At 36.6% G+C, this 18,136-nt stretch overlaps 1 protein-coding gene across 1 annotated transcript; it reads right to left on the reverse strand.

Annotated features, from left to right (window-relative positions):
* Positions 1-2,918: 2,918 nt before the first annotated feature.
* On the reverse strand, positions 2,919-7,804 carry LOC145779304 (uncharacterized). The gene is made up of 4 exons (XM_082590852.1): positions 7,454-7,804; positions 6,693-6,983; positions 5,722-6,257; positions 2,919-3,030 (listed from the first exon to the last, which is right to left on the reverse strand). The coding sequence occupies exons 1-4, from the start codon at positions 7,802-7,804 to the stop codon at positions 2,919-2,921; spliced, it is 1,290 nt and encodes a 429-aa protein (XP_082446978.1).
* Positions 7,805-18,136: the final 10,332 nt, after the last annotated feature.

Genomic DNA, 18,136 nt, shown 5'->3' on the forward strand with positions numbered 1-18,136 from the left:
AAACTTATTATGTATTGTCTTGATCACAGCTATATTTGCAAAAAAGGTGATCGTATCGTGTTAGCCTATCTATGTTTCTCGGCAGCCGATTTGTAGCAAGAATTGACAGCGATAGACACCGTGTTTCGCCCATGAGGCTGGGCTCGTCAGTATCGCACCACTAATTCTGCCACAAAGGTATTCGACCACCGCTTTACCAATATTTTGTGACACTGGCGTACGCAGGATTTTATAACAAAGGGAGGGGAGGAATTCTGTTTATTTGACATTATTTGACGCAGAGTGACACTATTTTCGAGCCTGCGCAAGCTTTAAGGTAACTTATCTGTTGGCGCAATATAAACTCTCGCTGTAAAATGAACTTTATTTGATTTCAAGTAAGGTAGCCTACTAAAATTTGAAAAATTTTTTTTTTGAAAGGGTAGAATAGAACAACGCCCACCTGCGCACGCCACTGTGCTGGCATGATTGCTTGTTTATATTCGTCAGTTGATGTGTTGTTTTAACTACAGTATTATATACGCTGGCAGTAACAATTATGTAATTTTGCTTATTGCCTTCTGCAACTGCTGTGGTATTTTAGCGGCTGTACTTTTCTGATTTGCATCATAAGCAAAGTATGATCACATTTCTTTTCTAAAGTAGCCTTACTAATCTAGAAGGGAAAAACAATCAGACAAATTTTTGAAATCTTTGTATGACCTAAGCTGGAATCGAACCAAGACTTATCAGAGTCAGAGAAGAAGGCCATACTCCTTCACGGAGCTAACCATACAAAGTTAGGTTATACTCAGTGCTGTACCACGTATCAAAATTTTAACCTTGCTTGGCCTTGTGTTGCATATGTCGACAGATTGTACGAAAGTAGGACGAATACTCCTAAAACAAAAAACTCAAAAACTATATTTTCAAATTGACTATTCATAGCCTAATATTGAAGATATGCAATAGTTTTTGCTTGCTAACTATATTTTGTTGGTTGGAGCACATTTTGCTTAGTGGTTTTGTCTGGGCTACACTTTTTCTTTCTAAGACTTTAGTCGGTAAATATGATTACATTGGTTATATCGTTGTTGCGAACAAAATAATCAACAAGGATATTATTCTTCATTTGAATCTCTGGGGTTGAGGATTTATTCTTTCGCCGTCTTTCACCAAGCCTACTTTCGTCAGTATTTGTTTATCAAACCGATGATGCTTGTACAAGATCTATAAGGACTTTCTAACTTTTCTTTCTTGCACCACCGCATTTCAAAAAAAATTTCCTCTGCGACCCTTTGGTGTGCAGTTTATAGTGTGAACTACCCACTGTACAGTAAAATAAATACAAACATTTCACAAAACTTTGCTGAATGATTTCGGGCAGTATTGATGGCTATGAGTTTAAACCATGCTTCTTTCAATGTAAACAAGCTCAGTGGCCGAATGGTTATCGCCTTCGGCTCAGGCTGGCAGATCTAAGATCGATTCCAGATCGGGTCAAACCAAAGACTTTAAAAATGATACCGATTGTGTTTTTTCTTGCATAACGCATTGAAAATAAGTCGGGTAGTAATGTTATGACATCGTAAATCTGATACAAAATTAAACATGAGCCATGTCGGTAAATGACCTTAGCTGTCGTAGAGCGACAATAAATAAACCATAAAGTTATTGTCTCAAGGCAATTTGACCTTGTTCCACACAAAACTTTTTTTATTTTAACCCCCCCATTTCTTGACTTAGTTTCATTGCAAAAGTAGCCTAAACAATTTTATCAAATCGAAACGCAAAAATGAGAATCTTTAAACGCAGAAAATACATTCCACTTAAAGTAGGTGATCTTGGATAATGTTTTAATGCTTGGGTTTGAAACAAAATATTTTGAAAAATTTCCCATTTCATTTCGACGGAAGACTCCTTGTATTAAATTTTGTAAATGTTCTCAATAAACTGCTGTGCTGTACGCTGCAAGAAAACAAGCATATTATAAGGTTTAAACCCAGGGCTGTGCAGTCGGTGTCGTGAAGTCGGAGGGATTTTGGCATGTCGTGAGTCAGAGTCGTTAAAAAACGTTACAGTCGTTACAAAGTTGCAGATGATAACAGCCATTCTCAAGATTGCGGATTGCATCAAGCAAAAGTTTTATCACGGTATCTTATCTGTAGCCTACATATGTATATGTATTACAACTGTACTGCACATGAGCTTATACTTAGGGCTGTGAAGGCGGAGGGATTTTGGCGTGTCCGAAGTCGTGGTATTTATTAGCTTATCAGACAAGAAAACTTTTACAAAGTTACAAATGATTGTACAAATGATCTTGTGCTTCAGTTGCAGTACATATGCTGTAGGTTATATATAATGTACAAAATATTTATCGCAGTATTATATTTGTACAGTAGGCTATGTAGCCTACAGCATATTATGTATTACAACTGCGGTACGATATCGCAACAACTTGAAATTAAAATCAAACAGAGCAAGCTGCATGCTTTGTTTATGTCATAAATAAAAACTAGCCTACATTGTTCCGTTTCAAAGTGAGATCAATCAGCGGTTTAACTGCTTTTATAGATGGTCTGTACGTCTCCGAATTGGTAGAAAAGAATTCGTAGACATGCGAAAACATTTCCAAAATTATGTGGGTTCGCCCACTTAGCAATAAAAAAATATTTACTCCAAAAGTGGGTGTCCCCAGATATCAAGCTTTGAAAGTAAGCACAAAGATTTTAACTTGATTTCAAATAACAAACAATGTTCATCTTTGAAATCTGCTTGAACAAAAACGATATTTTCTGCAGAAGTTTTTGACATCGATTACTGAACAAACTACCAGGAAGACTGATGGTAACCTTAGCGTCCCAATCAACTGGTATTGGTCGCAAAAGAATAATTCGTTGATGGAAAAGAATGTTGGTAAATTAAACAAATAACTTTCATTGTTTCATCCAATTCTCATCAAAATTGCATTCCCGATAATAATCGGACTTGGCACTGTCATCTCCCCACCTTCGTGTGAGAAAGTTTCCACAAAAATGAAGAGAGGCTCTAAAAATTAAAAAAAAAAATATTAAAAATATAACTATATTACATCAAAATGTTATATCCAGAGCTTACGAAGGTCAAAGCACAAATAATAAAAATGTTTTATGCGTCATCTTCTTATAATTTCAGACAGTGCTGCCAGATGCTGCCTAATAATTTTTTCTATAACCACTTGAAAAACTCTTCAATCGCAACTCCATTTCTAGAGCATACTTAGCATGGGTGGAATGGGCAATGAGGTAGGTGTGCTGTGGTACAAGTAGCACCTTTGAACCCTGGGCAGTCGCCATGGATTGTTACACCATGGGTCTCTGGGAACACTGGTCTTGATCACACACCAAACTAACAAGTGGGTCCACGTCCCACCTCATGGGCAACAACCTCGACTGGTTGGCTAAAACTTGTTAGAAATCCTGCTGCCTTGCAGGAAATACTTTTTTAAGTAAAGGCTAGGCCCACCGCCAATAACTGTGGTTAGCGTCAGAAAGGGCATCCGGCTGGAAAATCTATGCTCCAAAAATATTATTTAAATGCAGCAAAAGCTAAAAAAAGCAGTATAAGAGTATGAAAAAGAAGGCAAAAGGGTTGTTGCAAGAGCTATGAAGAATGGTGCTGAGGAGGAACTTAATAAAATGGGGGAAAGCCAAAACAAAGTATTCAGACTCATAAAGCAAATGAAAAGGGATGGGAAAAATATTGTAGGGGGAAGATGTATAAGGAGTGGAGATGGGAAGTTGCATTTCAGCCCGGAAAGCAGAGGAGAAGTGTGGAAGGAACATATGGAAAATGTTATGAATAAGGAGAATGTATGGGATCATATGACAGAGGTTGATCTGGTGGAGGGTCCAGTGGGAAAGGTTACTCGTGATGAAGTGGTGGAGGCAATGGGACAAATGAAACTGCATAAAGCAGCCGGTCCATCAGAAGTGAGCGTAGAGATGATAAAAGCAAGTGGAGAGTTGGGAATTGAAGTAATGCTACAACTTAGCCAAAGGGTATTAGATGGAGAGGTAATGCCGGAGGAGTGGAAGCATAGTATTGTTGTTCCACTGTTCAAGAGAAAAGGGGATGTGAGAAGTTGCAGTGCATATAGATGACGCTTGACGCTTGACGCTTGATGATGACGCTTTAATGGTGAGAGCAATGTGTGGGGTGAAAACGAGAAGGGAAAAAAGGACTGAAGAATTGTTGGATATGCTAGAGATGAGAGAGACCATAGACCAACTGGCAAGGGCAAATGGAGTAAGATGGTATGGACATGTGATAAGGAGGGAGGAAGGAAGTTTTCTTAGAAAGGCACTAGATCTAAAGGTGGATGGGAAGAGGAAACGCGGTCGTCCAAGAAGAACGTGGAAACAACAAGTGAAGGATGAGTTTTTTTTCTGTATGGCCACCAATAAGGATGTTTTCTTTCTCAAACTTTGATTTAGTTAAGTTTCTAGTCTACAGTAGGCCTCTTCCTCTACTCTATCTTTTCGGAACTTAAAGATTTCTGCCCCCAACAACTTTGAAGTTTCTTCTAGTAGGGAAACAAAATTCCCGATCTGGCAACACTGATTCTCGGTGCTGTTAAATCCAGAAAAACAATAAAGCGGAAGCAATTATGAATAATTGAGTAAAACTGAAACAATCAAAACTGACAGAAAATGCAATGACGCATTATACTGCACATGGTAGATCCATAAATTAAAACATGTGTTGACGAAGTTTGTTTTTATCGGTCTGAAATGATTATCTGCATCGATTTTTGTGTCAAAACTTTGACGTCCACTTAATTGGCGTTCCCTTTTACATCACAATGACGTCATGATTACAGGGAAGAAGGTTCTGGGATGACTTGAGCATGTTTTCACTGCAAGTAGTTTTGGAGAACGTTGACGGAATTACAGAATGACAGTTCTTTATGTTGATCTTATTTCGTAATATGAACTTTCATCGTAAAAACTTTCGTTTTGACAAACAAATGCATTCAATAACTCTACTTTGCAGTCTAGACTATATTTCACTAAAAACGTTCGAACAAATACATGGTAGCTCAGTGACGTGGCTAGAAAAATCTTTAGGGGGGCAAATGCATCTGTTCGGAACGCAAACCTTTTAGTGTTTTAGTATGTTAAATAAAGAGTTTGTTTAAAATTGTAGCTACTGAATGTAGCCAAACATTTACGAAACGTCTTTTAACATGCAAAAGAATGTCACTAAAATATTGTAATAACATTAAAAAACATTTTTTGGGGTTTAAGTGATACTTTTTTTGAGGGGGGTGGTGTGGTTGCTTCCCTGAGACCCTCATGGCTGCGTCCTTGTGATAACTCTATATAGTACAGCATTGTTCGTACTTCTAAATGTTTATGCTTGAAAAGTTTAAAGGCAGCATACAAAACTACTAGCACATGTTGTTGTTGTGTCACATAGAATTTTAAAGTTACCATCAAAGTTATCGTATGCAAAGATGATAACCGTCCCATAACTGCTAGCAGTACAAAAAATGTACAATACTGTAAATTACTGAAATAAGTTTTATTGGGTGTTGAAGAAATGACATTGGCTTAAATAGTCTTGCTGCAATATCTGCAATAAAGAAGCTTGGATGTGATAACCCTGTACGAGCCATATCTCCTACATGAAAAAAAAACAGCAAATTTATAAGCCCCATAACAGTTTTCGTAAACAAAGTAATTTTATTTCACCAACCTTTGATCCGCTGGTTGTTTTAAAATTTCAGTCATTTTCTTTTCAAAAATCGGAGACATCGATCGATCGGTGTTCGACCGCTTCTTTATCGATTCCACCAAAGACGATAACGATCTTGATCGAAACTTTGACAAAACAAAAGGCTTATGATCTTTGCTTCTGTCGTTTAGTTGAGGAGTAAAACTTTTTGATCTCTGAGACGCGTGAAGGAAAGCTGTGTATTTCCGGTTGTCCACAGTGGCCGCTTCCCAGGGCGTGGCACCTATGACGCAATAGATTGTCAACATGACAAGAGACCAGTTGTCTGACGCTGGCGACGCGACATAACGTGTCGCATTGACAAGCTCAGGAGCAGTGAAGGCTTGCGAAAAGATTTCTGCATCCATTTCAGCCACAAAATCGTCCATCGTGTACTCGTGAACTTCAATGTCTTTCGTCTTTGTCGCTGCCGGGCGCGCTGTAGCGACTGAAAACCGACGAGGCTTAGGTGATGACGTTGTCTTACATGTTTCATGTGAGTTACAGTTGTTTCCAAACTGCAAAAACAATATTTTTAATCTTTGTTTAAGAATCATGATCAATCAAACAGACGTTTAGGTTTTTAAACTTGGTCACATTTTATGAAATAAGATAAATTGTCCTGGGTTTACAATGAGATCACGGTTTGAAGAGGCAGGCTGTAAAATCTGCCCTTCATCAAATTATGCCAATGCAATTTAAACACTGCACTTCTGCTTCTATAAGTAGCATTTAAAGTGTCGTTCTCTTCAACAAAGGGAAATAGTTTGCACATTGAGAACTTTTTGTCTTCTTTTATATTCCGGATTTATTTTATATTACTTTAATATTATGTCAATTTTTGTCTATTTTATATTTCTGACTTTGCAAAATCGTTTGTGTTTTTTGCTACAGTACTGTAGATATAGGCTAACAATTTTTAGAGACCGGCAAAGCACAAACAAACAACTTACGTCAACAGATCGCCGAAAACTTCTTCTATCTCTTCCATGAGTCACTTTCAAAGAAGATGTCCTGTGGATCAAGAACGACTTCAATCTTGTCAGCTGCTTCTTCCATGTTACAGGTCTCGCGTTTCTTCTGCCAGTGTTCATCTTAACACTCGCACCAATCGGATACGCATGGGTGAAGTTGGATATTTTGACGATGCACCGGCTCACAGATGCTACAAGAATGTGCTCGGGTCGCAAACTACCGTGAACAATACCAAGTTCTTCATGCAAATATGTAAGACACAGTCGAAGCTGCAAATAACATGATGATCTGAGTTTAATATCGAAAAGTGAGGTTTTTAGTGATTTTTAAAGTTAGGATAGTTTTATATCATGTTTCTTTTGTGGCTCAAACTTGCAAATCATTTAAGCTTTCTGTTACATAAACGACCAAACCAACATACTTATTGTACAATTAAGCTTTAATTATATTGACTAGCGGGTTTTTCTAGGATTTTGTCATTGATTCTTAAAGCATTTTTTAATAATTCAAACAAAGGGCAATGTTAACAACACCAGCAAAAGGCAGCAAGACACAAAATCAATAGCGAAATTAAACAGTGGACAGAAAAGGTTTCAAATGAGAAGAGTGTTATGCTCAAGTGTGGTGTTTATTAGAAATCTGTTTGCTTTTGGGCTTCAAGAGATAAGAGAGTTTGACAACAACACTTCTGTCAAATTTATGATCTCATTAATAATTAAAGAAGACCACAAACTTGTACCTGACGAAATATATATTTACTGGAGCCGTCTGGAAGGCCAACATCGCTGATGACGAGTTGCCGCAAGTTTCCATCCGGGATGTATTCTATTGCATATTGAAAACAGGATGTTGACGAAGGGAGGAGACCCAAGAATTTGACCACGGACACGTGGGAGGAAGCCCGGATGTGCACAGTGACTTGTCGCTCAAAGGATTCTTCGTTTTTGTTAGCAACTCGCTTAGCAACAACATGGTCACATTTTTTTGCGTCATAAACAAGTAGCAGTCCTGCGCCGAATCGTCCTCGAGAGATTTCTAGAACTGGATGCAGATATTCGAAGCCGAGATATACAGGCGCTCTTGACGTCATAATCAATAAAGTTTGAAGAAAAATTGCTGAAAAATAATAAGCTGAAGCTGATTTGTGGAGCTTTTACTTACACAAAGAGTTCACCATGGACATTAGTATTTTTTTCAAACTTTTCTTCAACTTTCAAAAATCGTTTACTTTATGTAGGCTATATGTCACCTTGATACTGTTATTTTAACAGTTATATTTAAAGCCTGAAGCCAATGATACACTTGCGTGAAAAATGAAACCTCACCCTTTTTAAAACAAAAGTAACTCATAACTATCGTAAAATTTACTCATGTACAGGGGAAACAAAAAATTAATTCAAAAAAAGAAGTGACACTGGACGAAAAGTTGCTCACAAACATTTTCTCAAATTAGAAAACTTTCAGCTATACCTACTCTAATTTCTCTTGGTGATGCACCAATGTGATGTGGCACGCGGTTTGGTAGAACTACTGTAATACTTTGCATATTTGAATTTTTGAACATATATGCTCTTTTTTAGCATTTAATCTTATCTAATTTTGTTTCTCTGCCAAGTTAACCGATTATAAATTAAGAAAATTCTTGTTGCAACAAAATGAATTGAAAGCAGAATCATTAAAACTATTCTAGATTGTGATTGGTATTGAAATGTTAGGAAAGTGTTCGAGAATTGAGGTTATTCTTTTAAAATTAATTATTGTTATGTTGCAATTGTATTAGCTTACTCTTGCAAAGTTGTCATTTTCAAACCACTTCTTAAAAAAATATTCATGCTGTGTTTCAACTGCTGCAAAATACGCAACTATGGTTTTTGCGATACCTTTACAATTTACATACTTTGGTCTTCTTTCATGGAACTTGTGGGCTACGAAATATTCTGGCTGCATTGTTAGATTTCTATGCATCCCTGCAAAGTGTTATACCCTGCCTTGGTTGGTAATGGCGTTTTAAGCAACCTTGAACCTTTTTTCTTTTGTTTTCGCACTAAAAGAAAAAAGATAGAGAATTACGGTATTTTTCCAGTCTAAGTCGAGGAGATGAACTAATAAGTTTTGTCAACAAAATTTCACTCGAAAATTTTCACATTTTTTAATTAAATTTGTATCGAAAAAGTCGATCATTAGAGTTCCATATAATTTGTGTTTGAGATCAAGTTTTTTGAATGAATGTTTGTTCAATCAAAGCTTCATTAATCAAAGAATCTGTAAAGCTTTGTATTTTTAGTTATAATCTACAGAATTCAATAAAGCAAACAAACAAAACATAAGCATTAAAGTTCTTTGCGTCTTTCTTGAAAGCCAGCATTTGGGAATGTTTTGTTGTTGAAAATGTTTTGTGACAGTTCGATCAATAAGATGTTGGTTTTAATTCGCAAGAAATAAAAATGTAAAGTAGAGTATTGCAGAGTGTCTTTTAATCACCAATGTTATACCGGGATAGTATTTTGTTTTAAAGCCATTAACTATCCTTAATCGATCCTCATCAGACCCATAGTAAGTTGTTCCGATGGTCCGATCAACCGAGTGGTCTCATTAATGAAAATTAAATTTAAACCTCTTACAAAGCGTCCGTTGAGGAAGGTCCATTGATAAATATCATAGTTTTGCGTCACGTCTTTTTCATGTAGCCTTGTCATTTGCTTGTTTGTGTGTGGTTTTTGAATTTTGTTCATGTCTTTGCTCTAGGACTTGATTAGTTTCAACAAGCTTCAAAGATCAATACAAAGGGTCTCAAATTATGCGTCGCGACGCCCTGGGTAGATTTTCCAAAGATGTGGCACAATGATTTCGTTTCGTATCTCTATTTCCCCCCCTAAACTTAATGGCAGTAATAAAATGCTCACATATATTATTATCCCCTGACATGTGCTTTCGAGCTCATTATTACGAAATTTTAGCTATTGATTATGATTTAATAATCACATAGCACAATTTTAATTCGCTTTGCCACGAGACAAATGAAGGCTGGAAGCACAAATAAATCAACAAGAATAACCACCAGCTCAGTGGCCGAGTGGTTTCGCCTTCGGCTCTGGTGCTGGTAGATCTGAGATCGATTTCAGGTCGGGTCAAACCGAAGACTTTAAAAACGGTACCGATTGTGTTCTATCCTGCATAGCGCAGTGAGAATGAGTCGGGTAATAATGTGATAACATCGTAAACCTGATACAAATTAAAAATAAGCCCTGTCGCTAAAAGACCTTAGCTGTTGTAGAGCGACAATAAATAAAACCATAACATTATTATTATTAACAAGAATAACTAAACTTTGCATCCTTTATCTGTCTTGTGAGTGCCCATACTGACTTAGGTACAGAAAACTCAAGAACGAAACCAAGGCTGTTTATAATACGGCCGGTTTGTAATATCTTGCCGGCTGCTGCCATCAGGCTGACATAAATTGTAGTCATCTTTTATTGCCTGTTGATATAATTTCTTGCTTGCCTTGGGCAGGCAGTAAAAGATGAAAAATGCGATTTAAAAAATTTCAGCCAGACTTCTGGCAACAGCCTGAAAGACACAAATGAAATTAAAAAAAGAAAAACTCATAAATTCCGATTAAATTCTCATTTTTTACACAAGGTTAGCAATCGCAGGTTTTTAACAATTGCTCTTTGGTGCATTATAAAATCGAAAAGCTGGTTGCAACCGCTTTGAAACATTTCTTTAAAATTCGATCGGTTTTAATTCAATAAGTCCCCGTGGTAACATGTGACAGTGCAACACATGATCTGTTTTATTCGGCTGGTTTTGCGATCAATAAATTTGGTCACAAAGCTCATTGTCTGGTAACATCAGCAACTGAACTCCACTTATTAATTTATTTGATACAGCTTCGGTAGAGAGTTTGTCTTGTTGAACCATAGGCATACGAAGCCGAGCAACGTTATCAAGTTTAACATATTAAAGATTATTATATTTACAAAAAACACAAAACTACGCACGATTAAATATCGAACGTTTTCGACATCACAAGATGTCCTCTTCAGGAATAATATACATACAACTTAACTACATCTGAATAAAATACAATGGTTAACTAAATCTATAAACAGGAAAATACAAAAACTGCACAGTACTTCTGACTAGCTCAAACTCAACGATAGGCTCCACGAGAATCAAAGGTAACTGCATCAAAAGATGTTAAACAGATCTTAATTTATTTGAGATTGAAAACCTCGTCATACTTTTCTGAATATTCTCGTTTGCTCTCCATTTGAAAACAATGGAACTTGACCCTTTTAAGCTACACGATTTTCTAAGAATGGTTTCAATGGTTTCACAGTTTGGTTTCCAAGCAGCCGATGATCAGCTCAAGCTTAACCAAGTCATATATGTGCACATGTTGGGTGTGTAGGCTAAGTGATTGGTTGGGAAAGTTACCATGCTCGGAAAACGAATGACTCTTTTTGATGGCTTGAACCTGCCAATGTTGCATCCTTGTAGGTAATAGTAATACTGGTTTATTTATAGACGTTCTGCATTATCAGACTCATCCTCACTGCCTTATGAATGTTTTAAAAATCTTTGGTATGACATGATCTATTAGAATCGATCTCAGACCTAACAACATTCGCGCCGAAAGCGTTAACATCACCAGTGGTGCCGAAGTAGGGGGGATGGGGGGGGATATATCCCCCCCAATATTTTGGCAGCATCCCCCCCAATAATTTAGAAAAAATTATTAGCTATGAAGTTGTACTTCGATTTAGTTGTTTGCAAGCATCTCGAATTGCTGTTGTTTTTCTTTTATTGATGTTTGATCACAGTCCTAAACTGTCTTCGATTTGACGCTAGACCAGTGTTTCTCAAACTTTTTTAGTCCATCGCCCCCTTTTCGTTATTGAAATAAAATTTTGCCCCCCTAATTTTGTCAAGTAAAATAAACATTGATAATAGAGTGATAGACAAATTTAGTTTTGGGAATTTAATCAACGAAATTGACAGCAACATGAATACATGATAATGTTCAATGGGATGGATGAGCTTGGCGACTTATACAAAGTTTTGAAATGTTTGGCGACGTCTTCGTAAGATAGAGTCGAAGATCATCCCGTTTATGAACTAGCCAGCGATTTCTTTGCTTTGAAAGCATCAATGCCACAGAAAACCCCTTTTCAACCATATATGAATTAGGAAACGACAAAATCCACATTCTAGCTTCTTTCCAGAGAAGCTCATATTTGCCAGCAACCTGGCACCAAAACAAATCGTATCGATCATTTCTGAATTTCATTCTTGACTCATCATCTGTTTGCATATCAATGAACTGCTCTTGAAGTTCCACTTCTACATCAGTATGTCTGTAGGTTCGGTAGAAAATGGTTGTACCACCCAGTTTTGAACATGGAAGTCTACGAAATCTGCAAGGCGAAGTTTCATGTCTTTATGAAGCATGTCTAAATGTGAGCAGTATTTTGCCGTTGTTCTTCTGTAATAACATTCTCGCTCAAATTGGGAAACTGAGTTAAGACATTTTGACCTGCGGTTTTATCTTGTTGACGCATTTTATCACAATATTCTGTGATTCATGCAGTTCAGGACTGAGATTACGGGCAACTAAATGCTGACGGTGAATTACACAATGTATAGCAATAAGTCCAGGAATTGCTCTTTTCATCAGTACAATGAACCCTAGATGCTTTCCAACCATTGCCGGAGCACCATCAGTTGCGCATTGTAGAATATTCTTCAGTGGAATCCCTTTCTCTTCGTAGAAGTTTTTCACTGCAATAAAGATGCTTGATGCCCGAACATCTGAAGGAAGACTGAGCGCAAAAATCATTTCTTCTTGTTCTCATATTATGAACAAAACGCACATATCCAAGCAGCAGCGATACATTGTCGGTCAAGGTGGAATCATCTATTTGCAGTAAATGGTTTGTGCATTGGACTGTTGTTAGCGCGTTGGACTGTTATTGATGGTTTGATAAATTCGCCCCCTTCGAATGTTTTCGCCCCTCGATCGCCCCTTTTGATTTTTTCTCCCCCCTGGTGCTCAAAATCGCACCCAGGGGGGCGATTTCGCCCACTTTGAGAAACGCTGCGCTAGACAATCATTCAATCATTTTATTTTTCGCCATTAACGCGTCCGGGATGAAAAAACTACTAACTACAAAAATCGATATAGACCTACCAGTACGAGGGAAAAGGTGGCAAAACCTTGAAATGAAGGTGGAAAATACCTTCAAAAGGGAAAAAAAGTGACGAGTTAGACCATGCCACTGGCCACGGCACTGCAGTAATGAAGAAACTGCAGAAACATACTTGGGTCTTGTGCTGATTTTGAAGAATTCGGCACTTATGGGGCAATTTAGTATCACGTTGCAAAGCGAAAAGCTTGACATTGACTCTTGTGAAGAGCTGTTTCAGACCTTGAAAATCACTCTTGAGAAATATCGTGATTTGGAGTTTGAGAACAATTACAAAAATGCAGTTTCACTTTTGGAAAAAATTTGCTGCTAATTTTATCACGCCTTTGCAAGCACCACAGCAAAGAAGAGTCCCTGAAAGATTGGGTGGCTCGATGGCAGCTACTGCAGACACTCAACTGTATTATCAAATACTTTACAATCAGTTCATGGACAGTTCATGCACACAGGACAGGGGACTTTGGAACAGAAAAGGTTGAATGCTAGCATTGTTTGCAACATTCACCAAAATATTCTTAATGACATCAGCATAAATGACAGTGCTAATGAGTTTTCAAAGTGCACTACCGTAAGACGCAATAGCCTATGTTCGGTTGTAACAAGTTCTTGTGATGTGTTTGAAAGTTATTATTTTTGTTACCATGTGCAGATGTTCTTCTGTAGCTTCGATTGTTTTCAGTCTCCTGACTAGTGACTTTGTCCTATAGTGCACTAAGTGTAGTGATTCTAGTGAAGGAGAGGACAAGAAAAGTATAATTTCTGTTTTTGTTTTTTTGAAAAACTAAGTATTCATTGGAAGGTCATAGATTCGAATCCCGTTGGAGGTACCATTTTTTCTTTGCTTGTTTCTTAATCTTGCAGCAGTCATTCACAAGAGCACTGGTAGCATTTTTATCTCCATAAATTCTTATCAGAATATTATCCGTATATTAGGTCTATGCTGTTAGCAGCTAATTTACTGAATAGAGGTAGGCTTACTACTAAATTGTGTATAAAAATACACATTCCTCCGATGTTCAAAATCGTCTAAAATTTCACAAAATGTTGATTTATTCCCCCCAATCCTCAACTAACTTCGGCACCACTAAACATCACGGCCACTGAATTGGACAGTTGGTTTTATAGAGGCTTGAACCACAGATGCACGTCATGTCATCAAAGTTGATTGCATGAAGATTTCGCTGGTTGTTGCCTTTAAATTGTTTCATATACAATATAGTCGATAGCCTACGCTGGAATGTAGAGCTGTCCTGAAATGCGTTGCTCAAGCTCACACGTCCAGAGTTGTAGCATTTTCACTTTGACTTTCTTTGTATTTTAATCCGTAGAGTATCAACTCTTTTATTAGGGTGGATTGTTTTAGTTTTTGTAGGCTATTACAGCCTAACCGTTTCAATAATTTAACTTTGAAACTTAAAACAATCCAATTAGAGCAGCATCAAGAAAAAGAAAACTTTGCTTCTGACAGGTGTCGAACCCACAACAATGCTTGATATGAACGACTCGGTTGCATGTCTTGTAATGGAAACAGATGTTTGTTTACACGAATGCAGTGAAAGATGAAAGTATTACATTACAAGTGTCTGAGCGATATTGATTCTTCGGAAGAAAAAAATTACAAGTGATCGAACTACGAATGCAAAATTGATGTGAATTCCAGAAATTGAAGAGATGAATAGAATAATGTGATCAATGCTTTAGGTTAGGAGGCTTCTGTGGAAGCAACCATACCGAAATTGGGAACGAACTTATTATTGTGTACTCTATATTGCCACCACGAGGATGTCTAATCTTGTATAAAGTCCCGCCAACGGCGTGCTTGCAATCATAGGTCAGATTTGGGTCGGATTTGACTACATGACTTAGAAGCATAAGCAGCTGCACGCTGCTGATTCATAGCAGCCTATATCATGTCAAACTGCATTTGCATAAGTTCTCTGTCAGTTGTTGTATGAGAAGTCTAATAAAAGAGCTGTTTATTTTGTCCTTGATTTGAAATTGCATCACAATGTGCACGAACGTTTGTCTTTTGACTTTCAAATTCAAATAATTGTATAAAACTTCTACTTTACCATATCCACACCGTTCTACGTAATATACACAGCATACTTCACCGCTTTTCCTCTATTACATTTGGATTAGTTAACTTTGTAAAGTGATCAATACTTTTACTTCGAAATGCTGTGGCCTATTTATTTATATTTGTGAGGGACGCTAACGGAATTTATATCGTAACTTACTCTTTATATTCTCCGCTGTCTTGAAATACTCATGCATTTGCTTATTCGATTAGATTAATGTAATGCAATTGAACGAGTGAAGAGTCAGAAAACCTAGCAAATTATTTTTCTCACCATTTTTAGGGGAGAGGGTGGGGCATGTGACCAAGTGCTTACGTTAGATCTCTTACTGAACGTAATGCATTCTGGAATGGATAAATATGGTCCAGTATAACGTTAAAACACACAGCAATATTGTTTAACGAAATAGATGTGTTCAGGTAAAATGAGTTCACAGCCGTGCAATAATTATTATTTATTAATGATTGAACGCATGAATCTTTTCCCTTGACAAAACCAGCAAACTAATAATTACATTACTGTTTTCACCAGAGACAAACCTGCAGTTTGAACCGCACGTACACAGTAGCAAACTTAAAACCAAGTCAGAATTCCAGTTTTTATTTGTTTAGCGCAATGAAAAAGTCTAGGTTTCAAAATGTGTCTGATTGTCATAGCATAGAATTAAAAAAATAAAGCTGAGACATTGACAGCTTTTTGGACTAAGAATTACACTTGAGATTATGTAATATTTTGATTCCCCTTTCGGTGCAAAAAGAAATGTCAAGATCTATTGTTACCATCAACAGCAGGATAATCAACAATAATGAGTATAAGGTAGATTTACTACATGAGAACATACTGTATATATACAGGCCACGCAGACCTTCAAGCTTCAAGTTTTACTGGAAGCCGAACTGCTACGCCGGATAGCAGTCAAAACCGCTAGTATGTTGACGAATGAAGTGTTTGCGTACAATTGAGTAATGTGTTGTAGCCTACTGAATATTGGCAAGTACTAAAAATCCGCATATCATCTGTAAACACTGGTAACAGAAAAAAAATTTTGTTATTTTTTTAACATAAACCTAAAAGTTTTGCAATATAAGTAATCACACTTTGGAAATTTGGATTCTCAAAATTCATCATTTCAAAGAGATATAAAGCATATTTAACCAGGAGTTCAAAACCAAAATTATATCTGTTTCCAGCCATTGTTATACGTTCGTGCTTTGGCAAGGCCTGTGTAGTGTGTACAGTATATGCATCGCCATGATTTACAACAAGCCTAGTCAGTTCATACGCAGTAATAATTTTAGCATTTCTATGAACCGATTGGCCTCATATAGGGCCTTTCTCATGCGGGGCCTTCACAAACCAACCAAACAAAAGTGTCTTTTTACATCGTTGTAACATCAACAACATACAGTAATTGAGGCATTTTTTACTGGCTGAAAGAGCAATAAGAAGAGATCTGAGTTTAAAAAATGCAGTAAGCTAACCCACTGTATCAAATGACAAAATAAGTTTTCGTTTTCGATAAAATGCGATTCCACTTTTACAAAACTGTATAGAAAATTACTTATTTAAATGATGTGATCTAAGTTAAAGTGATTTTCTGAATAAGAGTTTTTGTGAAAACATGTGTTCCCAAAAACATGAACGACAAACATTTAATAAGCTACAAAATCAAAATTAAAAACAAAATATAATATAAAATATAGTTTTTTATCTAAACTGTCGAAATCTTGTGTTATGTAGGCCTATAGGTATCACAGTCTCTATCACAGTCTCTTTTTATAGCTGACAGAGCATGGAAATATTAGCCTTGTGCTCTGTAAGCCTACACAAAACGTCTGTCATAATTATGATGCTTTCAAAACATGCAAGGGCCTCTTGTTCTGATAAATATCATTATGGTTACTTTCGATTCTAATTGCATTATTTCCTTGAAATGGATCGCCAAAGTTCTGGAAGATTTCCTTATGTTTAACCACCGATAAAAGATTTCAGTTTTTACCAAACCAAATTTTCCCACTGCATTTTTTGGCTAATTTTTTACAGTGCTCTAATTAAGTAAGAGTTTTGCTATTGCCACAGATAAAGCAAATAGGTCTGATGACTTCGAGCATTTTGGGGTTTAAATTTTTTACTCTGTTAGTTATTTATAAAATATTTTTTGCGTTTTTATGTGGAAGCCTAGTCTGCACTCTGCAATCACCGGAAAAACGCAAGAAATTTATTGTATTATAAAATGCCTGGTGAACATTCTTATTCTATATTTGCTACCGTGATTTTTTTGTTTTTTTTATCTTGTTTTTGTGCCAAAATCATGTCATTTTAACAAGCAGCGGTTTTTAACGTTTTGTCTAGTTGAAACCATTTTAAAATCACCAATCAGTACTCGCCCCCTCTGGTAGAGACTGTAAGATTTTGCCTGTTTAAGTTAGTCTTTTGACAAAGTCGAATATTGTGGCTGACGAAACATCAGAAATAAGTTCGTCATCGTTTTCACCACCTTCTAGCAGCCTATTCTTAACTGCAGTTACAAGAAGAGCACAAAGAATAAAGAGTTGGTGCCAATCCGTTAGTGGTGATATTTGAAAAGCGATATTGTTGAATAAATTGACAACATTAATAATTGCTTTGTTTTTGTTTAATCAGTACAGAAATGTATATTGATTGTAGCCCCTAATAGGACGGTTTTATGGCCTTTTAAACCAACTGAAAGAACGGTTGAGGAAGCTAATGGGGTTTGCTAGTATTGATTTTTTTAATGGCCGTATAATTTCATATCTATTTGTCCATGTTCTTTGCAATTTCATACTAAATACGCATTTGTCTTGGCTTTTAATAAAAAGACAGGTTTTCAACGTAGATTTTAATATTTTTAAGAAAATTTATTTATAAAACAAAATATATTTATAGGCTCACTAGGAAGGAAAAAATGAAAATTTTCTTGTAAGCATTGCAGTGTAAGCTACTACGTGCACGGTAATAATTAAAGTAGTTAGTTTTACTTTTATAGGCTGAATTAGATAGTTTGGTCTACCTGATCATACCACAACGTTCTGGCTATAAAAGCGAGTATTGTATTTCAGCATCAAACTTCTGGTACTTTGATAAAAGAAGACAGCTCAATGCGATTTG

Source organism: Aplidium turbinatum, chromosome 11, assembly GCF_918807975.1.
Source record: "Aplidium turbinatum chromosome 11, kaAplTurb1.1, whole genome shotgun sequence".
In the NCBI taxonomy this organism is placed as follows: Eukaryota; Metazoa; Chordata; class Ascidiacea; order Aplousobranchia; family Polyclinidae; genus Aplidium; species Aplidium turbinatum.